Here is a 24654-nt window from a genome sequence, read left to right as displayed (position 1 = left end):
TTTTTTTTTTGTTTTTTTTTTTTTTTTTTTTTTTAGCCCCATGATTTAGCTGTTGTATTCAACCTTTTTCCCCACTGAGCCAGATGGACAGTGTCTTGTCTGTCCACGGGCCAGATCCTGCCAGTGGTCCCAATATGGCACTGGTGCTGGCTTGGGCACCATCTGGCCATGTAGAGAGGGTGGGGGGAGCCCAGCCACAACCCAGCTCCATGGGGGGGAAGAGGGCATGGCTGGCTCCAACCCAGCCATGTGGGAAGGGAGTGGCCCAGCTCTCTGAGGAAAGGAGGTGTGACTTGGCCCCACAGTGGGATGGGGCCACTTCATTTATACAATTGCTGTAAAAGTTCAGATAAAATTATAGTTGGAGAAGAAGCTGGTGTAAGTGTGGATATCTCAACAATGCAGTCTGGGTAGAGAATACAGAGGGTGAACCCATTTAGGAGCTTGCTGTTCTGGTCCCTTGAAGAAATTTTCATGAAATAAACTTAACTATGCTCCTTCTACGCTTCTTGACTTCATAATATACACCCAACGAAGATCAGGTTTGACAGTTAAGTCAGTATCACATAACTGCATTTTCATACCTATCATCCAAATATTGCAGGACTGCCACTTTTTTTTTTTTTATACCTATATGAGATGTATAAGAGTATATCCATATTAAGATGGAATCCCTCAGTTCCCCCCGCCTGATGTCACATGTTGACAGCATGACATTTGTGACTGGAACGTTGGACTTCTGACTCCTCCTGTTCCTCCTGCTCCTTCTATCGGACTTCACTTTTCCCCAGACAAGAACAAATGAATGAGGCATAGTTTGTCCATATGTAAGAAACAAATCTAGGATATTTTTTCATAAAATGGGCTAAGTGAGGAAGCCTTACTTGGCTCTGAGTTTGTTGCCCTCACTCACTTCAAAACTGTGAAACTGGCACATAGGTATTCCTAGGTCTTTTTTTCTGTACCTGCTAGTTAGAGATCAGTTGTCATCTACTGCCATTGCACATCTTCCCAAACTTCTGAGCTGTTAAACTCTTGAGTGGTAGTTATGATAGCTGTTGCCTTTAGAAGGATACCAGTATATACCAGGTCAAAACAGGTTTCTTTCAGATAGTTTAATAACCATCTGTTTACCATTCTTTGTTGAATAGATACTTGTACTCCTCTAAATGGAAGAGGACTGTTCCAGAAAAAACATCTTGCCAATCACCAGAATTAAAAAAAAAAAAAAAAAAAAAAAAAAAAAAAAAAAAAAAAAAAAAAAAAAAAAAAGTTCTAAAAATTCAAGACACTGGTCAGAGTTATGGCACTGGCAGTCCAAGGTCTGTGTACATGCTCCTGCTAGCCATATGCTTCTCCATTTAAACATATGTACATGGTTATCTGAGGATGCATGGGTTGATGGCATTAGCGATAAGGTAAAATGGTCATTCCAGGCAGCAGTGCCCTCAGGCATGCTGTGCTATCCATACAGGCTATATCCCAATCCAGAACTGTTTTAGTTATTTCAGTGCAGTGCCATGGGAAGGTTAATCATCACTACTGAATGATGATACCAATAAGGTCACAGCCATGTCAATTAGCCTGCTTGCAATGCTGTGTGGCTGCAGTTAAGGATATGCCTGAGAGCACCATTGCTGGAGATGTTAAGTTTGCTGTGTAGACATGGTACAATCGTATTAATTAAGTACTTGGAAATAAGTATGTATTCCTCTTTGGGGCCTCACTTAGGCTGTTTGGTAGGAGTTTCTAGATAGCAGCTCAGAAGCACTCATTATCCTGGGGTGTGGCCATCTTCACTCCTTCCTAATTTAATTTTAATCCTTGGTTTATGCATAAAATAACTTGCACCTGTACTGGGCTGAATCAACTGCCCCATGATTATAACTTATTTACAGACTGAAATCCTTATAAACTCCTTTTTATTGAGAAGCTGTTTCTCACCCACATATGAAGGCTAAAGAGTTTGCATAATGTTTTGCTGTGTGTTCAAAACAGCGTCTGTCAGTGACTTCGAACATGTGCTAGCTCCAGCAATGTGTTAAGTAGGCAGAGATGGGGGATTTTCCATTAGTTACTTTTGAAACAATGACATTCTCAATAAATGACAGACCTAAGGCACTGTCTAGGTTAGCAGGCTCAACTTTTTCCAGGAAATATACGTGGGGGGTTGTCTGCTAATTTCTCTCGTTTGAGTTTTTAAAAAAAATCTTTATGATAAAACAATTTGTTACTTGAGTTACAAGTGGCAGGGACTTCATTAATGCACACAGGAAATCTTACTACAAATATGTGCATATGAATGTAAGACTGAAGATGCAAATGACACAAGTTTCTTGTGAATTTCCCTCTCTCTGTTTGCCCACAAAAATGGAGCAGGCAGGCAGGTGATTAGGCCCATACCTTGTCTGTTGATACCTATTTTCAAATGATCACCTCTACACAAGAGGAAGCAGTATGTAGTCGTCATATTTGAGATGTCCAGACTTAAGTATTAACTCTAAAAATCAGCTATTAAAGACTCACATTTCATGGAATTCTTTGTAAAATCATCTGGCTCGAGATGGTTTGACTTTCAACAGTGAGCTTCTAAAATTCCTCTTTTAGCAGAGCTAGACTTTGATTCTCTGTTGTAGAGTGTCAAAATTTTGAATCACGTTTAACCTCTTCTCTTGCAATTGGCAGTCCAAATGTAAAACCATTGAACATTGATTACTAAAACTGACCATATTCAATTTAGGCTCCAGTTTTGCAAGAAGAGGTGGTTGGGAGGGGGGTGTTAAATATTTCCCTCCCACATTTAATATAAAATGACAACTTTACAGCAAATCCCAAAGCACCCTATTCCTCAGGCTCTGCCCTGGAGATTCCCTTCAGATGCAGGGAGTGACAGCTGTCAAAAAATGGTTTCATTTAGGATGAGAGGCATTGAAAATGTTGTTCCTCTGAAGAATGGTAAGGGTGCCTGCCTCTATTTGTTAAACTTGTATCTTTCTCTGAGTATAACAAATGTTTGCTGGTAGTTTGCAGAGTACTTGGAAATGAGATTAAACAGCTAATATAGTAAGGAATCCCTAAAAATGTGTTGACATGGGCAAGCAGTTGCAGTAGTCATTATAAAGATGATACAAAATGGTGAATAGGAAAGGTTCAGTGAGGCAGACTTTCTGAATGATGTTTGACAAACCTGTACCTTTAATCTTCTGCCAACTTCCTGTATACATTTCCTGCATATTTTCAGGCTGGGTGTTGAAATGCAAGCTTCTTTCTGAAGTTCACAGACAGAAAAGTTTCCATGGCATTTTTAAAAGTTTTCCCCAGTGTATTTGGTTTCAGTCCTCTTTACGTAAACTTACACCCTAGAGCTGAATCCATTTCAGCACTGCTGTTCAATGTATAACTTGTGCAATAATTCATGATCATGTGGGATGGAAGGTATTGTAGCTAATTGTTACACAATTGACTTGAGTGAGATTAATAGCAAATAATTGCATGAAACAGATTCTGTTTTTCATGCCAGTGTATACTATATCGTCTCAATTTCTTCAGACTTCATAATACTCGAGCAGCATCATTTATTAGTGGTGGTAGAAGGTTTTCCCCAGCTCACTAGTACTTTTCCCCAACTCACTAGTATTTTTAGATTAGCAGAGTGTGAATACTGCTTCACATTTGAGAACAAAACTTTGCCATTTGCAGTATTACATTAAAAATAGTTTTAAGCAGTTGACAGATTCTCAGTTAAATGCGGCCAATAGGGAGAGATTTCACAGATCCAAAGTGTGAAAACAACTTGTAGGACAGTTTGCCATGGCGAATCCCCGTGTAATGAGGCTTTGCATATAGAGAGAAAGCAAAACACAAACCCTTTAAAAAATAAGATAATCTTTGTCAAAAACATAGGCTGCTTAATGTACTAAGGTTGTCATTAATGAGATTTCTCCCTCATTCCTATTTGTACTTTCCCCTCACCCCCCACAAGCTACTGAAGCTCTTTCATAGAGTGCTTGCGTTGAGCTGGTAGACTGCATGTTGGTTCCTGCTGCCATCTACTGCCTTGACACAGCAGCTGCTGATTTGGAGTGGTATTTTGCTGTTTCAGCGTATTCCCTGTTTTATGGGTCTCTTCTGCTATAAACAGCATACATGCACTTTTCTTTGCGATAATTATAAGACTGAGCGGAGCCATGGTGACTGCTCGTAAGCAGTCAGTGCCCTGGAGAGCTTGGGTCAGTTATTTTTTGCTGGGAGAAAATTAGACATCTCTTGAAGTTACTGGGGAAACTGAATGGGATGGTTTTTCTTTCAAAAACTTTTAGGTTCACTTAGAATGTTCACGGGTACTGAGAGGTATTTCTTGGCTTCTAATTTTATTCAAGTGACTTGAAACATTTTTTTCTGTCTATACATGTGCTTTACTTCTCCCCAGTAGGAAGAGATGGGAAATAAGAAGTATTAATAAACACTTTTAACCTAACTGGAGATAATCTTTTGTTTCCAAAGTGTTATTACAAGCATTTAAAAAAATTGTACAGGTAGTCTTGGTTTCTATGTCTCCAGATGTTCATACTTCATTCCTATAGTGAGGGTTGGATCCCTAGTTCATGTTCTTCATGCATGCTAAAGAATGGGTTCTTGCCTCCCTCTATATATGAATTTGAGGAAGATATGTAAATATTAGTTTATTTAAACATACAGTTGAATGTGATTCTTGTCTCCATGGTTTGAATTTTAACATGGTTAAGGCCCTCATTTGGAAAGGAGGTCATAACTTTTGGAACAGGGATCTCCACGTATCAAGGTGAATGAGTTCTCAAAACCTAGCTGGTCCCATGAAGAGTTTGATTGGACCCTCACCTTCATCTTATCCACTAGCTCTGTGGACCTGATGAGTGGCATGGGGTTGGGCCTGGATGGGTGCCTGGATCCCACTTTGCACTGCCCAGATCCTGGCTCGCTCATCTGTAGGGTTCTCCACAGGTCCAGAAATTTGGCAGCTGTGTAGCAGCAATTAATGCTGCTACCACACCCCTTCCCCCAAACCCACAGGGAGCCTTGCAGGCTGGATGACAGGGTTCCATGGGCTGGATATTGCCTGTGGGCTGGGGGTTGAGCACCCTTGAACTAGGACGGAGGAGTGTATTTCCAGTGTAGGAAAGTGTTATATCATGACTGCATCAAGGACTTGCAATTACAAAACATCTGAATGTGGCATTGTTAATTTTCAAGTGAGACTTGTAATTCCAAGTCATCAAAGCTACAGAACTGAAATGTAACAGCCAGAAGAGCTAAATAAAACTCTTTGCTTCTGTTTCAGTCAACAATGTAGGGACTTCATATGCTAATCCAGAATATTTCCTTGATGTTCCGGACCTGGATAATGTAAGTGTTTCATAACTTGACTCTGCTATGGTTTTCTCACTTAAGAATAAACTCGTACTAGATTGGTTCAGGCTGGAGTACTTGTTAAATTAGGTTTTCCAAGAGTGATTATAATTCCAAGGCAAGTTTCCTCCCCCTCCCACACACACACATTTATCATGGGGGAACTTAGAAATGAGTACAAGGCAGTGAGGAGCAGGGGCAGATAGTTGCTATGGCTCTGCTGCCTGCACCCCACCCTTGCACCACCTCTGCATCTTCCCCCCTCAGCCTCAGGCCCCTGCTTATCTTTGCTCCCATGCTGGCAGGCTTCGTCCTCACTCCAGCCTAGGACATAGAACACAACCCCAACCTAACCCTGCCCGGTTGCAGTGCTGCTATGGCAGAAGGGCTGGTGTTGTACCCTGTACCCTAGTACCAGTGCAGGTATGCCCTAGTACCAGTGCAAAACAGCCCAAAACAGCAGGGGGAAAGGTACAGATAGGGTAGGGGGTGGGGGTTTGAGGCTGTAGGGGTGTCAGGGACAAGTGGGGGAAGAGGGGGTGGCACAGAGAAGCCTGCCCGCCCTCCTACAGCTTGCCCTCTACAGTGTCTCCTTTACATCTCCCTTCTATCTCATGTATCTCTACCACTGTTTTCCCCACTGCAGTGATGGTGAGGATGAATTTAAGATGACCCTTTAATAATTAGATTCTATACATGGAAGATTATAACAAATTTTATGAATTTTCCACATGTTCCACAAATCTACAAAATCTAATTATTGGGGGGTCATCTAAAATTCAGGGTCATCGTAGATTCACGTACATGTGGAAGTATTCAGTTCATGTGAACAAAAGTAGCACAAGTTGCACTTGCTTTCAATATGCACTCTGGCCACATGAAAACTCGCTTCTCAATGAATGCATGCCAGATTTAATCTGTTTAAAATGCTCAAGTGCAACACTTTTATGTTTGCAAACGTGTATAATAAACTTGAGATTTGTCCATCCCTTGCCCTAGTCTCATGTTCTGTGAACTCAAACAGGTTAATGGAAATATCATTTCTTTTGTTCACCATGAACTAACCTTGAAAATCTTTCAAGAGTTGTAATTTTTTTCATGTAATGATTAAGACTTACATGAGTAAATGAATTAAATTGTTAAATATTTTATAATACAGTGAATAGTAAATACCAGCTTTTAAAAAAATGCATCTCCCTTACAAGTAATCATGTTGTTTGGAGTACAGAGTGTCCAGTATATCAGAATTTGTATTAATCATAAGTATTGAATACCATAAGATACCATGTTGGTACCTTGATAAAAGAGCAAAGATAAGACTTACAATGAGTGATGGGAATCAATCAAGAAGATAGCTAAGGTACTAATTTACTTTAATTGGTCAAAAGCATTATTGATATTGGGAACAATTGCAGATTTCCTTGATAATGGTGTTTTCGATAATATAGAAGTACTAATATTACTTCCTGTCTGTATCCTCTTTATTAAGGTAGGTGTTGACCTTAGTATAATAGTATTGAGGGCAAATTGTCTGAAATGGGGACAGTTCCAGTTTAGAATATGAACTTACACACGTCACCTTTTGAGCTATATGTTTACTCTGCATTACTTAAGTAACGCTTAGATAATTAAGAAACTGCTTTATATCCAACTAATATATAATCTAAAATTAAATAAAGAAGCTTCTTTGCATGTATTTGGGGAATTACCATTTGTATCTGTGACAAGGATCTAGGATAGCTGACTCAAACTGTATATGCATTTGTTTCTGACGTGAGGATGGTCTATTATTTTACAGGAGGAAGAGGCTTTTGGGTCGAATCTGGGTGCATTTAAAATAGATTTAAAATGCCAGGATATACTGGTTTAATATTTATCAGTCATTTTTCTAGAAATCATTTCTTTTTGTTGCAGACAATCAACAAAATGATAAACATTAACATCATGTCTGTTTGCAAGGTAAGTGCCCTTATTAACATTAGCATTTGAAAATGTAAGTATTCTAAATAGTGTTGGATCACCTGTTACCAATACATTCTTTTCACTTCCTTGGCAAATTCACTGTCCTCCTTTTTAAACTCTTAAGAATCACCCCTTTTAGCTTCTGTTCTCCTGCCTTCTCATCAGACTGTTCTTAAATTAGGTTGCAAAAAAGACATCTTAATATAAATGATTCGCAAATATATCATATATAGGTATCTATAAAGAAAAAGAATAAGCAAGATGTATATATAAAGCAGGGGTGGGCAATTATTTCAGGCAGAGGGCTGCTTACTGAGTTTTGGCAAGCCATCGAGGGCCACATGGCAGGCAGCCAGGGGCAGATAAATATTAATTTTCTAAATTTTTTAGGGGCCCCGCGGGTCAGATAGAATAGCCTGGCAGGCCGCATTTGGCCCCCGGGCTACATTTTGCCCACCCTTGATATAAAGAAATACTTCCAAATAGGGCTGTCAATTCATCACCATTAACGTGTGCAATTAATACGTTAATTGGTTCTTGCATTAATTTTTTTAATGTGTTAATGGCACATGTAGTTTTGGAGCCCATACCTGGGTTTCATTTCGCTACCATTACTCTTGCCTCTGGGCCACCCAGCAGAGCAGCAGTGGCAGTGCAGAGGAGCTGCCAGACAAGCCTGGTCATATGCTCCAGGCTGCTGCTGCAGAAAGGCAGGCCAGGGTGAGGCATGTACACAGATGCACAGAGACAGACAGACAGTAGAGGTATACTGATATATCAGTGCCATATCGGGACACCGCATGCAGGCGCGCAGCTGCAGCGTGTAGAACAGCACCCAATAGGTAAGTCTCGGGATTGGGGAGGAAAGGTTTTACGTGGAAAACATAAAACTGAATAGGAAAAACTATTGTGTAAAATAGCGTGATTTCTCTTTTGGAATGTAATTTTCTAAGGTTATTTCCTTGCCTTCAGTAGTAGGTTGAATAATTTTGGTAATTACAGTTACCATTATACAGAACATACAAATGTTTTCTTATCTATTAAATCAAAAGTCTGTATGTTGTGAAACAGCAGGGCAGAGACTAGAGTTTGCTTAGCCCAAAATAACTTTATAATTCAAGAATGAGGTGACACTTCCTAAGCTTGTTTTGCTTAGGAAATCTATGCTTGTATGTTAAGAAAGATGTTTTTACATGTTAAAAGATGCAAGAGTGATTACTCACTCCTGTACCCCTATTTCCATTCACGCTTGCATCTTTTCTTCCATCTGAAGGCTAACTTGTTCTCTCTTGTGGAAACTGAAAAATTAGGTGCCTTGGAGTTGATTCAAAGGACAGGGTTTACCTTTATAATGAGAGTCTGGTAACACTTAAATTACATGGATTACAAAATCATTTAACATTATACTACCAAAATACTCAAAACACAATTGCTTGTTTTCTACACAAACAGGTTACGAAACTGAAATAAGGCAGTGCTTCTGTAAGAATTTCTCTCTGCTACAGAGCTTCAACTTAAAGGAAAAAGTATCAGATGGCTACATCAGGTGGTAGATTCAGGACAACTTGCTACTGTTAACTTTGTTTTGGAACTTTATACTTTGCTTGTAACCTGTGTATGGTGTTTATAAATAATGATGGAGGTCTATAAAATCCGGGTGGGAAAAGTTCAGAAACGCACACAGGCTTGTGACAAAACACTTTTACCTCCCTAGTCATTCCTAGCTGTCCTTGAATGAAAAAAAATATAAAATCCAACTTGAACACAAAATTGCAGAACAAGAAGTCATCCACAGACTGAATTGCATTAACCTTGGTCTCAACAGGGACTATGGATTCTTATCCCATTACTTGGAGTAGGTGTTTACTTCACTATCCCTCCAGGTGTTAACTGCCCTGTTTATTTTACTTGATCTAATCCAGTGGTTCTCAGCCTTTTTATACTCAAGGTGCCCCTCAGAAAATGCCAGCTCATAGTTTTTTTGGACTGCAGGAAAAGAGAGCAATTCTGCTGCAACTCGGACCACAAGAGGTCAGCATGTTTTTGATGCTATAGAACCCTATTTGAAAGTGCTGATCTTATTTTATAAATCATGTGCAGGTGTTTTGCACAACTAACAAAGTTAATGTTGAGCAACACCCCACAGCACTCCATGAAATGAGCCTGCAGCACCCTGGGTGAAAATCATTGATCTAATCAGTCCACCTGATTTACCTGTCTTAGTAGTCTCCCCTCCATTTGTTCCTTTCTTGCTGGCAGTCCATTCCTAACATCTGATAAAGTAGGTTGTTGCCTATGAAAGGTCATACCTTTCTGAGCCATTTCATCTCTGTCTAAAGTGCCACTCTGCCCTTCCCTCTGCCTGACTTCAAACCATCACAGCTAACCAACTCTGTCCTGAAATGTGACATCTTTAGTATACCACTGGAGGGAGCCCACTATTCAATGATTAAAGACTTGAGCAGGTTGTATAAACTATTAAAAGTGCACTCCACTCTATTTTTATTCAAGAATTTGATCAGATTTTCCTACAGAGTCCTGCCTCTGTAGATGCTAGAATGAATATTCTTTTTGCACTCATGTCCGCTAGAAATATACATGATACATATACGTGAAATATTTCATGTATATTTCATCTGTCAGTAGATATAGTGGGTATATCTAATAAAACCCCTACTACTGTTGGTGTGTGTCCCCCAGTAGGCTCAAGCCAAGAATATTTTGGTCAGTAGTGTCCACTGGGGCTGTCTAGGTGCCCTTACCATCATTGGGCCTCCAGTTGCACTTCATTTTTCTCACTTAGAGAATCTACAATGTTTGAAACTCTTTGTGCACTGTGTGGTCTTATCCCTTTAATATGTAAATAGATGCTTAATGGATAGTTAGTGATTAGGTTCCGTGTATTTGAATAGTGTTTTCTTTCTTACCTTTTATGAAGAAACTGTTTTTCCTTTTTTTTTTTGAGAGGTACTCTTGATACTGGGTTCAGTCACTATCTGAACACAAGTCTCCAGGCTTCAAAATTTTCCTTTTGTGTGAAGCTGTAATGCCTTTAAACAAGAGGCATGCCAGATGCTTATTGTTGCTGGGAGAGAGATGTGCTGCAGAGAAATGTGCCATCTGTAAGTCATTTTCCAAGAGAACTCAAGAGAGCTGGGGAATCCTGGTTGAAAATATTTATTTTAGGGAGATCCAAAAGATCCAGCAATGCCTGGGGCAGAAACTTCAATGCATTTGTCAGTGAAAAAGTGCTCCTGCTGTTGCCTCCCACTTACGGGACTGTCATTCCTGTTGCAAAAGATTTATCCTTCTTTCCTAGGAAAAAAAAAACAGGTCGTGGGGAAGAGAGTGTACTGGGCTTACAGGGGGAAGAGACAAAGGCTTGATTTTAAAAGCCATAGGACCTGTCAATCTCAAGGTTTCAGGAGGTTTCTGGATGTTCTTCCCTCATTACCACCTTTCATCTATGCCTACCAGCATCTTGATTTTTATTTCTTCTTAAAGAATGTATCATTCAAGACCTCTGAATCATTGTCCCAGTTGACAGTTGGTTTCCCTTTTCCACAGTCTTACAAGGGTCTTCACCAGCCCAGTTGACTTCAGCCCCACTAGAACAGACTGCTTTCAAACTCGGCTAAGGAATAACAAACAAGAGATGACTTGGCACAAGTTGATAGGTTCTCATCTTTCTACAATGTGGGTAATGCCTTAATCATCCATTTCCAACCTAGATGACTAGAAGATATTTTAGGAATATCTAGAGATTCCATTTCATGTGGTTTGAGTAAATCTTGACCAATTTTTTTCACATCCTCTTCTTTTTGCCACCTGGGTATCTTGTAGTAATAATTAACAAAGAACTCAAGTTCTGTCTGGCTGCACTGATAAACATCCTTCTCTATACCTCCAACCCTGAAGAGAGCAGCTTGTTGCTATCTGGTCTCATTCCAGGGATCTGAACAGTTTTATTGCAGGTCTTCCTCACTAGTGGTGGTGGCAGCAAATGAACCAGAGTATCACCATCAGACTAACATTAACACCTGAAGATGGTGAGCTTAAGAAATTGGACTTGCTGGGATAGGGGCAAAAATAACATCAAGCTTCTTGAATAACTGCCAGATACTTAGCCTTGCTGGTGAAGTAATGGGTTTATTAGTCGCAGCTCCACAACAAAATTTAGCTTCTATCACAGCACAGTAAGGAAACTATGTGTAATCATTGCTGGGGACAAGTTTCTAGTGCACTTATAAAGTTGCTGCTTTGGATACAAATTCCAGATTGATGGTAACTGTGATTTACTATGCGGAGATCCTTCTGGCTCCATTTTCTGGGTATCTCTCAAGAAGTCCTAGTAACATCTGAATATCTCACATATGAGGAAAAGGAATTCTTTAATGCAAAACCAGATGAGTTGTTGCATTTCCTGGAGGACTTGCTTGGATTCTAAGATCCATAGGTTTCTATATGTCTTTGCCTAACCAGTAAGCCTTTTAAGCCTCAGTGACAACAGCAGAAATCCTTTTATTTATTATGCAGGCAGACTTAATAAATTTAACTGTTTGACTAAGACCAGGGTACAGACCCTTTCAACTCCCTTTTCAGTTCTGGCTCCTTCCACTTCCAATTTGAGAACTGAAAATCAAATAAACATGGGTTTTGGAAGGAGCACAGAGTGGGCTATTCAGTCTTGTTTCTTGCCCTAAAATACCTTCCACATTCTTATTGGGCACAAGCGCAGAAGATGCAGTAACTTTTCTCTCTCAGAGAAGTAGAAGTTCCTCAGAACATAGGAAAGGTGTGACTTTTATCTCTCTTTTGATTCCCAAAAAGAAAAGTGTGATGACCCATTCTGGACCAAAAGCAACTAAATGCTTTTAGCTGCAAGTTCAAGTTTAGGCACAACCCCTGTAAGCAAATTCCAGAACATCAGAATTTGCCTGAGACTGCTATGCCACTTAAGTTATTGCCCCTATGTAACTCAATGTGCCAGACTTCATTTTTGCATATCAGTATAGGTTTCAGCCTCTCTCTCAGTTGAGCAGAAAATAACAGCTGGAGATACTAGTACATCTTCCACCAGAAGTCTGGTCATGATCAAAATCATGTATGAACCCAGGAAAAGTCTTTGAAGGCATATCATTGTCATCTTCACTTCATACAAAGATGTTGGTATTGGATGCTTCCAAGTTAGTCTAGGGAGCTCATTTCAGTGATCTCTGAACTCCTCACTGTGAACTCTGTACATAAATATCCCCACAGAACTGTCCTGCAGCTAATTGAGCACAATCAGGCTGTTTTCTGGTTGTAAGAAATCTGATGAGTAATGATGTACAATAATTCACTCATGTTTTATAAAAGCAGCTAGGAGCAATAATGCTTCACCTATGTCAAGAGGCTTCTCATACTTGGAGAAATTTTCATTTCCATCACAAAATCACTCTGGAGGAAGTTTATCTACTAGCTATACAAAGTATGTTGGCAGATTGCCACAGAAGACTATTTTAAAATGTCTATGAGGGATCCCCTTAGTCACCGGAGAGCAGAAAATGTAATTGGACTCTGTAGTGGTTTGTCAGGTAGTACACCAGAGTCTTTATTTTCCAGGGTTCTTGCCCACAGAAACAAACATAACCATTAGACATAAAGTACAATCATTAGAGTAGTACTTTAGACCACCACTAGACCACCAAACCCTGTGGTCTCTTCCCAGACCCTGAGAGAGTACCCTTCCTTGGTGCTGCAGCCTCTAGCTTCACAGCCTTCCCTCTCTCCCCTACAGTTCCCTTCCCTGGGAGTTTTAATTTCCTTTGGGCCAGCCACGTATGCTCACCAGCTGGTCCAGTCTTCCTAGACAGGCACGCAATCACTTTCCCACTGCCTACAGCTGGTCTGCAACCCATGAACCATGAAGTAGAACACTCTTCCATTTATTTATTCTCCCATCCCCACCTCCTTCTTGGGAGAAGAAATCCTGCTTTTGCATGTATGGACCCCAGGTGGTGGCATATTGAAAAGTCAGAAGGTTGCAAGGACAAGTACCACCTCATCAGCTGGGGCTTAGCCTCCCTCATAGCATTGAGTCATGTTAATGGGGTATGATTGATCAACCAGCAGTGAGCCCCTAGGAGATGATGGCAAAGGGTCTCTACTACCCATTTAATTGCCAGACATTCTTTTTCTGTTATAGCATATTTGTGCTCCTGGGGGAGGAGCTTTCTACTTAAATACAGGATAGGGTGTTCCCCATCTTCAAACTCTAGGGAAAGGACTGTTCCCAGGCCTCACTCTGAGACATCCATATGTACAATAAATTATTTTGTCAAGTCTGGACTGTGCAGGACTGGTATGCTGCACAGTAGCCTTTTGCAGTCCCAAACACTGTCTCACATTTGGATGACCTTTGCAGCGTGCTTTTCCCCACATCACAGGTAGCTGCTGGACCGGAAGTGGCCATGGACCAGCAAACTGCGGCCCCCCAGAGCCTGGCAAAGAGGCCGCAGCTCCTTCTGTAGGGCCCGCGGCAGTGCAGGGTTTGGCCCACCCTCCCACCTGGAGGGTGGGGGTATCCCTACCTGTCTTCTGGCCAGAAATTCTGGCCGTGGTCAGCTGTGGCTGCTGGGCTGAGGTCTGCTGGACCACGGCCACTTCCAGGCTGTGGTTTGCTGTGCCGCAGCATAAAAACTTTGGGAACCCCTGCCCTAGGTATTTAGTTTCCATGTACCTTGTGTGACACTTACCTGGATTGGCCATGAGCTTAGCTGCATGTGGTGTCTGCAACACCTGTTTAGACACTGGAGGTGATCCACCCATGTGTTTGCAAATATTACAGTATAACTTGTCCACTAATCATTGGAAGGCTGCCAGGGCTCTATGTAGCCCAAACGGTAAGGTCCCAAGGGTGTTGCAAAAGCTGTAAGTTTGCAATTGTAATTTAAGATACTAGAATATGATATTTTCTTGCACATACCAGACCCAGGTTTGGTATATACACAGGACTAGTCCAGGCACCCATTGGATCCAACACTGTGCTCTAGGTCCAGCCACAGTTGGACCCTGCACTCTGGCTTGATTGGGCCTGCTGGGTCTAGAGCAGGGGTGGGCAAAATGCGGCCTGGGGGCTGGATGCAGCCTGCCAGGCCATTCTATCTGGCCCATGGGGCCCCTAAAAATTTAGAAAATTAATATTTATCTGCCCTGGACTGCCTGTCATGTGGCCCTCGATGGCGTGCCAAAACTCACTAAGCGGCCCTCTGCCCAAAATAATTGCTCACCCCTGTCTAGAGCCATGTGCTGGGTCTGGCCACAGCCAGACCCCGCACACCAGTCCTATCTGGCACTCTGGGTCTAAAGGACCATGCTGGAGCCCACCTTGTGTGCTGGGCCTGGCCATGGCCTGACCCTGCACACTAGCCCAGTATTTAGAGGGTATGCACAATAAACTACTTCCTAATAGAAGGCTCATATGTTGAAGTGGTGTTCATCTAACAAGTTCTGTAATATATTTTATTTTTCTGTGGTCACTTCAGAAGGTTGTAACTACCGTTGTAACTTCATCCTAGATCTGTGTGCATGAAATCCAAGAAAGTTATCTTGGCTGAAGATAATGTGTAATCATATTGTACAAGTTCTGTGGCTTCTTCCGGGTGGATTATTTAGATCTTGATTTATATAAATCCTTGATTCCAAAGCAGCATGTCTTAAGCTAGTGCCATCCTCCTAGCTTTCATGTTAAATATAACTATCTTTCTACAGATGCGGAATTCCAATATGGGTTGCAGTAAAACCATGGGAACATCTATCTCCAATCTTCATTTTATCTGATGCTCAAGTAAATGGAGTAGAAGCTTCCATAACCCTGAAATCTCAATTGCTTCTTTTCTGAAGTTAGGTCTCTTTGGGGTCAAAACTGGGATTAGGCATTAGGGGCGTTTATAGATGTGCTCCAGGAGTGGGCTTGGGGAGGCAGGGCACTTTAATTAGGGTGGCTCTGAAAGCCACTTTAATTAAAGTGCCCGAAGCATCACCTGTATCAGGGTCCCTGCACTGAGAAGTGGTGGCAGGGGCAGGGCGATTTAACTAAATTCATTCAATGAGCTTTATTTCATGTGCCCTGGTGTCATTTTTTCAGTGCGGGGACACAGTAACATGTGATGCTGGAAACACGTAATTACCACACTGCAGCAGACTCAATCAAATCTGTTCCAACATGTTGTAATCACAGTGCATTGGAGCAGCTTTTTTGCATGTGTATAGGCACCCTAGGGTGTACAGAAAAAAGGGTGCAATATGCCTTCTGTGTTGCATTACTGTTTGCATTTGCTACACTAGAAGTTAGTTAAAGATTTTGCATAACAGGATGGATAGAGCCTGCTTAAAAAGAGTGAATAAATACCCTGTAATGAGTTTTAATGATCAGGGATCTCCATGGAAAAGGGCTGTTGTTGTATATCAGCCTATGTTGAAGGGTATTATGGCTGAGAAGAAGGTAACTTTAAATAAAGTATAATGCAATGAGGGCAGTCCCATTCAGTTGCCATACATTCATAGAATTGCATAGAAGCATTTAATAATGTTTAGAGATTTTTACAAATGCATAAGAATCTGCGTACCAACAACAAATTACTCATTGCCTATGCGTTAAGCATAGCCACCTTTTGCCAAAATATATTAACTAAAAAACTGAACATTTTTACACCAAGACAGCTATTATGAACATACTCTTCTTTCTCTGGTAACCTTTGGTAATGTCCAAATAATCTGCAACAAGTAGCAGGTTTTATTTAGTGTGGCAGTTCTTCTGTGTAAGTAGTTGCCAGTGCCTGGCCACTTGTTCTGTAACTACTTGCATTTAGAAAAAGGGCTGTGACAATTCCCTGGGTACCATTGTAGCTTCTAGCTGTGGTCATAGCATCTCAGTAGAAACCAGCAACTTATAAAGGGGATTTGTTGGGGGGTGCGGGGCGGGGACACAGGACGGGATACTCTCTGTAAGGGTAGTTGAGGGCTCTTTCTGACTTTTCCTTAACGCTTTTTTAAGTATCCAGCTTTTAAAATTAGTTTACTTTTTAGTTTTCACTTTAATTCTGTTCTTCAAGGGCAGTGTTTTATATGGCATAAATATTAATTTATAGACCCATACAACTTTGTGGAGTTTGTGGTTCTGGCAGAACAGGGCATCTGTAAATTAAAGGTACTTGAAACCTGGAACTTTATTTTTTTTTAATTTTCCAAGAGTTTGAAAAAAAAATTTTCACTCCAAATCTGATCAGTGTTAAACTTCATTATCACCCAACTGCTTTGTCTATATTACCAATCTCTGCCAGCAAGCTATGTCAGGATATAAACAGATGTTGTCAAGTGAAGCAGATCAGCTGTGGATCTGGCCTGCTAGTTGATTGAGTCCAGCCCATGGACAAGCACTCACCAGTTGATTGGAACTGGTCTTTGGCTCTCTGTATGGGGCTGAGCCCTGTCCCCTCCTGCCCGGGGCAGCCTACACCCACTGGCCCCGGCTAGTGTATGCACCTCCTGTCAGGGCTGATCCCATTGTAGCTGCAGCTGCTTGGGTACTGGTCAGCTCCCCACCTCGCCTCCAGTGGCTTCTCTTCTGGCCCCTGCTGCACTGCTCCAGGTGGTTGGGGTGGCAGGGGTAACTGCAGCCAACCATCTCCTGCCCCAGCACACTGGGGCTCTAGCTCCAGCTGCTTTCCACACACTTTGCCCACTTGGCACAGCCACCTTTGGGCAGCCGAGAGGGTGGAAGGTGGCTGAGAGCTGGTGCTGGAGCCCTGTACGCTCGAGCCCTAAGTGGGTGGAGAGTGTGAGCAGCTGTGGCTTGAGCTCACTCATGCCATAAATGTAGCAGACGTCTACTACAATGAAGCAGCATGAATTGATACTGTCTGTATTGCAGCCACAAATTTTAGGCATTTGTGGCACAACAAGGGATCTGTCTACATGGCCTTTTTGCTGCTATAAACATTTTTATGGCTGCACAAAGGCAATATCTGTTTCCATACTCGGTTGTATCTGTGAAGACCATCATAAACATACCAGCAGAAGTCCCTGATGCAGATGCAATTAGTAGTATCCAAAGTGTACCTTTACTGGTATAGCTTGTTTCACTGAAGGATAATGGAGGGACAATTTTTGTCTGCATCTAGATAAGGAATTTTTTGGCAGGATAACATACCAGTATTCTCTGTCAATCCTTCTTGGTACAGGATGCTTTGTTTAAGAAAACAAAATGTTTCAATTTGTACTAAAGCGGTTTGTCTTAGTCTGTGTTAAACAGTAAAATAAAATAGAGTATTTCAACCTTGTCACAATGACATAGCATATCATGCATTACTATTAAGGATGCATCATGAAATGTCAGAGTAATTACAGACATGAAGAACATACAAAATTGCATTCCCTTTTTTCTTTTTTCAAATAATTTTTCAAAGTTTTTAGAAATGAGAACTTGTTTTTTTTTTTGGGGAAACATAGCCAAAATTACTTTTGAAAAAGAAATTGTGTTGCCAAAAACAGCATTTTCTGATGTAGATCTATTATCACTGTCTTCCACCTGTCTGTATTTTAATAGTCTACTTCAAATAGAGTGATGGAGACAAGTTGCAGAAAGATCTTGCCAAGCTAAGTGAGTGGGCAAAAAAATAGTAAAATTTTAGTGTCAACAAGTGCAAGAGAGAAAATAACCTCAAATAAATGTACAGAATACTAGGTTCTGAACTAGCTGGTATGATTCAGGAAAGAGACCTTGGAGTCATTGTAGTTTGTTCTCTAAAAACATCAGCTCAGTGTGCAGTGGTGACCAAAAAATCCAATAAAATGTTTGGCATCATTAAGAAGGGAATAGAAAACGAAATGGAGAACATCATGCCATTATACAAATCTGAGATGCTCCTGTATCTTGCATACTGTGTGCAGTTCTGGTCTCTGCATGTCAAAAAGAATGTAGAAGAATTAGAAAAGGTACAGAGAAGGGTGACCAAAATGATCAGGGGCATGGAGCAGTTGCTATACCAGGAGAGACTAAAAAGGCCAAGACTCTTCAGTCTGGAAAGAAGATGACTGAGGGGGCATATGACAGGTCTATAAAATGCTGAAACATGTGGACCAAGTGAACAGGGAACTGTTGTTTGCCAAGTCCCAGAATATTAGAACTAAAGGTCACCTACTGCAATTGGTAGGTGACAGGTTTAAAACTAATTAAAAAGTACTGAAGTACTTGTTTACACAATGTGTAATTAACTTATGGAATTCATTGCCATAGGAGGTAGTGGAGGCAGATAAGATACCCACATTCAAAGAAGGAACTGGATAAATTCATGGATGATAGATCTATTTATCATGGCTGTTGAACAGAATGGTTGGACGTGTTTCCTGACATCTCTAACCCAATAAATGAAGGATTCCAGGGAGGGTATTAAATAGAGGATAGATTACTGTAGAGAGATCCCATTCAGTGCTCTACCTGTATGGCATCCATTTTGCCACTGTCAGAGACAGGATACTGGGCTAGATGAACCATTGGTCTGACTCTGTGCCACTTCTTAAGTTCTTACATTCTTAAAAATTGGATGCTTTATGAAGGTTGCTATATTTGCACACTGGGTACTTATACTCAGTCCCTAATCATATGGTATAACTGTCACTGGTTTTATAATTTCTTTGTGCAATTTGAATATTGACTTGCAGAAACCTGTTTCTCTATTAAGCTTGCCGTTTCAGTGGTAACTAGCAGTTATGTAATTTACACTATATAATGCATATGGTTGCAATTAGTTACTCTACATCACTTTTGAATGGTAAAGACTTAGAACCAGAATTGAAGTGGTGGTGTTAGAGCCTGAATGCAATGTTGGGAGAATTTAGGTGTCCAAGTTACAAACTGCAATTTTGTAGTGAAAAATGTGTTTAGCACCTAAAAATGTTAGGCATCTATGTTTTGGCCTGTAAAGTTCCTGAAGTGTTTACACAAGGCTTTCTCTGGATCTTCAGAAGAAATCCATCTGGAGCACTTTAGCACCTGACAGTACCTGAAGCTGTACATGCAATTCATAGTGAATCTGAGACGTGCTAAACTCCAAAGTCACTAGAGAGGTACACTTAAGCAAACCTAGCTCATGCAGTCTTTGCATTGAGTTAAAGTGGTGGCATGCCCATGTTTTGCTCAGTAGACTATATTTCAGAGCACTTATGAAAGAAGTAGGAAGGCTGGGTTTTAGGTCCTCACCATGAGGGTATTTTAGTTATAAAATAGTTTGAGCCAAGGTGCCCAACAGAAGAGCATACATCCAGTTCAGGGTTAAAGTCAACAGGAGCAGCAAGTTGCATGTCTGAAGGCAAGATTTTAATCTTATTGAGCAAAGTCAATACACTTTACAATTCTACCCCTTCTTTGCTATGGTTTTGATTTCTTCTACAGTAGTAGAAACAGGCTGCAGTTTTAAAGAAAGACAACATTTGAAATAATACTTCAGATGCATCATTTCAGAGCTGTAAAATATTGGTTTATAGCAGTAGTTCTCAACTTTTTTTTTTGTACCAGGACCCATTTATAAACATAGATGGCCAGTTCCAACCCAGTGCCCCTCACTCCTGACCCACTATCCTTCACATCCAGACCCTCAGTGTGTGGGTCAGGGTGGGTATGGGAGGCGGGGGGTAGGGGCATGGGAGCCCCAAGTAGCCCTTCGCAGGCTGGAGCCCTGCCAGCCTGCAAGGGAAAAGCCAGTTTCCCACGTTTTTCTGCTCTAAAGGAGAATCCATTTTTAAAGTTTGTTTGCAACCTTTTCATATTTTCTTCCGACACATTCTTGGGTTGCGACTCACAGGTTGAGAAACGCTGGTCTACAGCATGTTATACATTATTTTCTTTGGCAGGAATGAGTCTGGGTTTGCTGCTGAGGCTGTAGTTTAGGTTTCCATATGCTAGACAGTAACATCAGCGTTTTTCTTGAGTGACTCAGTGCAATCTGTCGCTTTACATTTCAGTTAAATTTGAGGACTGCTGTGTTTACTTGGGATGTATAAGCGTTAACTGGTTCTCCCTGAACCCAGCAGTCACTCCTGAAATGGAATGAAATTATGTTACACTTAAGGTTGTTGTTTGTTGCCATTTTCTGTGGGAATGCAGCAAAGTCAGGGTGGTTTAGGGAAGCAAGACTTCTCCAAAAGGAAAGAATGGTGCAATAAAGTATTAAAGTTTAACCTGTGAGTTCTAGGAGGAGTGTGCCCCAAAGATGGCTGATCCAGGCCTCTGGCAGCTTCCGGCCATTTTGCCAAAGCTACAGTCTGGAGGACTTTGTCAGAGACATGCGCATACACCTGCAGTAGGCAAGATTGTATGGAGTGCTTGGACCCAACCTATTTCCCTCTGCTGCTTTTAGAGATGGGTAGATTCCTATCCACCCTGTAAATGTACTGCTTGAATGGAATCAGAGAGGGCTATTGACAGTTGATGTTTTTGCCTATGCCAGATCAGGAGACTACAAGGGCTTTATATGAATGTGACCAAGTGAAAATGTCTGCTGTAATGTTTTTCTTTTCTTCCTTCTCTTTGGAGAGATACGAATATCCTTTAAGAGAGCAAAAAATCTGAAACCCACTACAAAATGAGAGCTCATGTTATGATATGAAAAGTTTTTTAAAAATGTTAGAACAATATTCCTTTGTGCTTCTAAACTTGCATAACTCAGCTATGCTAGTTTCTCCACTCCCTGCCCACACCACTCTGCAAAGACTGCATTTATAAAATGATCAAGAAAAATTGGATTCAGTAGGAAGTGTTGTATTTTGGCATCACTTGTAGTGATATTAGCCCTCCAGAAGGCTTTTTGGACCACAAGTGTAACTTATGTTGCAAGGATATGAAAATTGCTAGCAATTTATTATTTTAGTTTTGGCACAAAAGACTGATTAGAGGACTTTTATTACTGGGGACAGTTGGGATGGAATATTACTGATGCTTGGTTCAGGGATGATATCTGACCCGAATACCTGTTTCAAAATTTCATTATCTCCAAAGTCTCCAGATAGTAAATGGTTTTACCTACTTCCTATTATAATTAGATATTTGGTGCAATGGCTGGTTTATTTTCTTCTTAATAGCTGCTCTGGCAAAAATTTGTCCACAACTTCACCGTTAATTCTAAAATTGGTTCTCCAGGCTCTAAGAGGTTTTCAGAGTTGGTTTTTGTTTTGGTTTTTTACATTTTGTTGTATCTCGTATTTGGAAAAGGTTGTGCTTGAGGTCATCTGAGGGCACTGGGATAGTCTGTATGAAGTTGGGTTGTTTTCAGTGTGAAAAGGCAGCATTCCCAGGAAAAGTGTTTTTTGTTGCAGGATCCTGAATACTTTCAACAAGTGATTTAATGTTTGCGTTCTGTTGCTGGACAAGCTTTTAAAAAGACTAGAACTATTCTGAAAGTTTCATAATTGGAGCAGCAAACTTCGGGTTCTACATGTGAACACGAGTAGCAATAATTTACTCATTCTTATACTGGAAGACTTTGCTCATAGAGGGCAAAGAGTGAGCGCCCAAGCCCGAGCAGATCCATTTACAGCAGTGCCTGAGCCCCAGCTGCCGCCCACAGGAGGCAGCAACTGCTGCCTTCTGTTGACCACTCAGACGCTGCTGAAAATTGACCTGTACCTGCTTCCTACTAGTCATATTTTTTTCTGTTTATATGGTGGGGCATACCCGCTTTCAAAGAGGACATATTCTGTAAATGGGGCGTGCATCTCAGAAGCACTGTACATGCACAGTGCTATCGAAGCTGGCATAGTACTTACCTGCACTAGTTAGCTCCGTTCAGTGCTCTTGCCAGTCACCATAATCCAAAGACATTTTTGATAGGGGGGAAAAATTGATAAAAATGGATAGAATGTGGGATTACAACCTAAGACTGCTAGACTCTAGTCTGAACTCTCCTGTTGGTTGATTCTGTTTTCAGTGTATCAGAGGGTGGCCATATGTAAAAGCAAATCATAATTTCTCCTTGGCATCCTGGCAGTGTGACCTTTGTAAAGCATTTTGAAAGCCTCTGATGAGGAGAACTAAGAATTGGAAAATACCTTGTTCTTACTGAACTGATGATACCAGAAAAAATGAATGCACCAGAATTGCTGCACATCCTACTTGACAGAGCCAAGATACATAGGTAGAATAAAAATAAACAACTACCTACACAGAGTCTGGTCTTCAGTTCCCCTAGGTATGGTTGGGGTGGAGTGGGGTACAACAGGTGTTTCTAGGAGGAGAGAGGCTTCTCTCCCTCTGTACTTGTTTGTATGGTGTCTGCATCCTCCACCATATGAATGTTTTCTTTTCTTTTTTGCAGATGACACGCTTGGTGCTGCCCGGCATGCTGGAAAGGTGAGTCACGCAAATGTTATCCAGACAAAGTCATCATTATTTATAGGGGAGAATCCTTTCTTGAAAAATTCATTACTGTGACTAATCAGCCTAGCCTCCATGTTTTAACGGCAGAGTAATGCTGGGTGAGTCATGCTGATGGTTCATGAATCATCAGACGGTGGAAGCCTTTTCCACTCGATTCCCCTTTTTATTTTCCCTCTCCCCCTTCTCTACTGTTGTGGTGATTCCTTTTAGAACAGAATTAAAAAGCCCGTCTGACTCATCAGCACTAACTCAACAACCTGCTATTCTGAGGGGGCGGTTACAGTTCCTGGGAATAACCTTCTTAAGGCTATTTCTTCAAGTCATTGTAGGTAAAATGGATGCAGAGAATATGTTCTCGTTATACAGTAGGAGGTATATTGAGGGAAGTGTGTGATCACACAGTAAAGGAGAATTGGAGACTAGGTCTTTAAAATAAGAGTTAATACACACCAGCCTTTCACGGCTGGAGACATGTATTAACTTGCTAAGCTAGATTCCCAGTGATTCTAAAGCCACAAGGTTGGTCTGATCCCTAGGGGCTGTTTTGTCGTCCACGTTGATTGTTCTGCAGTGTGCACAGTGTTTGTTCAAGAGCTGTGCCTGGATTACCAGGGGATCCTCTAAGTTGAGACCTGAGGTGCATTCGTGGAATTGTATGGAAAATCGCATAGCTCCAAGGAGGGTAGTCAGCGTGATCAGTCAGTTGCTTTTGTCATCTCCAAAGAAATATAAGTGGGAGAAAAATAAACACAATGGGTCAATGGCATTTGCATAGGAAATGCAGACTGCTAGTGTTGGTATGGAAACCAACTGAAAACACTAAAGAAAGCTTAAAAAAAACAACCTTTGGTATTTATGTTGTCATAGCTCCTACTATTCCTCATTATAGACTGGAAGTGCTTTGTGCTAGGTGCTGTACTAGCACAGAAAATAAAAATGATGCAAGTATAACACAGGAGACATCAGCTGGATACAGCCAGGGGAGCACAAAGAAACAATGAAGGAATGGCAGGAGGAACAGTAGTGATTAATTAGGGACCCGCGTTTTCTGTTTCCCATGGGGGTGGGGAAAACACAGGCTGTCCCTTTTTAACTGAGGAAAAACGTGGATTTTTCATTTTAATGGAGAAACGTGTGGATTTTCCTGTTTTGCAAAGAGCTCCCTGCAGGCTGGCAGAGTTCCAGCCTGCAAGGGGCTGGGGGAAGTGGGAGGAGGGCGGTCAGGTAGGGGACACCATGCATGTATATGCATGTGGACACTAGGCAGCTTGGAGAGCAGCTTCCATAGGTAACTCTGGGCAGGGGGGTATGGAAAGGTTCCCACAGGGAGGAAGGCGTTTGGGCAGAGCTGGGGTTGGGGGCACTGCCCAGCTTGGGTGGTATGTCGGGCTTAGGCCCAAGGCCCTGCGCAGCCGCAGGCCCCTGGGAGGGAATGGAACAGTGCTACAGGGCCCCAGGGGGTGGCTGGCTCCCTGCTGCTACATGCAATCCAGGGAGGGGGCCAGAGGCAGCACGTGCCCCCCAAGATCTGTGCAGGAATGGGCTGCCTACTGCAGGCTTGGGCTCTCTGCCCTGCTGCCATCCCCCCAGGGCCTCTGAGGCCTTGTGGGCAGGACCTGGTGCAGCAGGGCAGAGCAGGTCCCGGCAGGGAAGCTCCTTGCTGCTATGAGCCCTGTGCTGCTCTGACAAGGCACAGCCTGCCTGCCTGCCCAGCAGCATGGGGAGCAGCAGTGTCGAGTTGTCCCCCTCGCTGCTGCCAGTAGGGCAGGGAGCATTTTGCCAAGGTGGTGTGGGGCCTGAAGCAGCCAAGGCGCTTCCTTGCCTGGCCCTGCCCTGTCCTGCTGCCCTGAGTCCCACCCACTGGGCCAGGGAGGTCCTGGAGGGGAAGGCAGCAC

At 41.8% G+C, this 24654-nt stretch overlaps 1 protein-coding gene across 1 annotated transcript in view; it reads left to right on the top strand.

The window, feature by feature from the left end:
* HSD17B12 (hydroxysteroid 17-beta dehydrogenase 12) overlaps positions 1 to 24654 on the top strand; it is a 117891-nt gene that overhangs the window by 55636 nt on the left and 37601 nt on the right. The window contains exons 4-6 of the mRNA XM_019519366.1: positions 5318 to 5382; positions 7300 to 7344; positions 22698 to 22732. Of these exons, the coding sequence (XP_019374911.1) occupies positions 5318 to 5382; positions 7300 to 7344; positions 22698 to 22732 (145 nt within the window). The remainder of the gene's footprint in view (positions 1 to 5317; positions 5383 to 7299; positions 7345 to 22697; positions 22733 to 24654) is intronic.

This window comes from Gavialis gangeticus, unplaced genomic scaffold (assembly GCF_001723915.1).
Source record: "Gavialis gangeticus isolate Ggan-Ray unplaced genomic scaffold, GavGan_comp1, whole genome shotgun sequence".
Taxonomy (NCBI): domain Eukaryota; kingdom Metazoa; phylum Chordata; order Crocodylia; family Gavialidae; genus Gavialis; species Gavialis gangeticus.
This window is presented reverse-complemented; position numbering and strand designations above follow the sequence as displayed.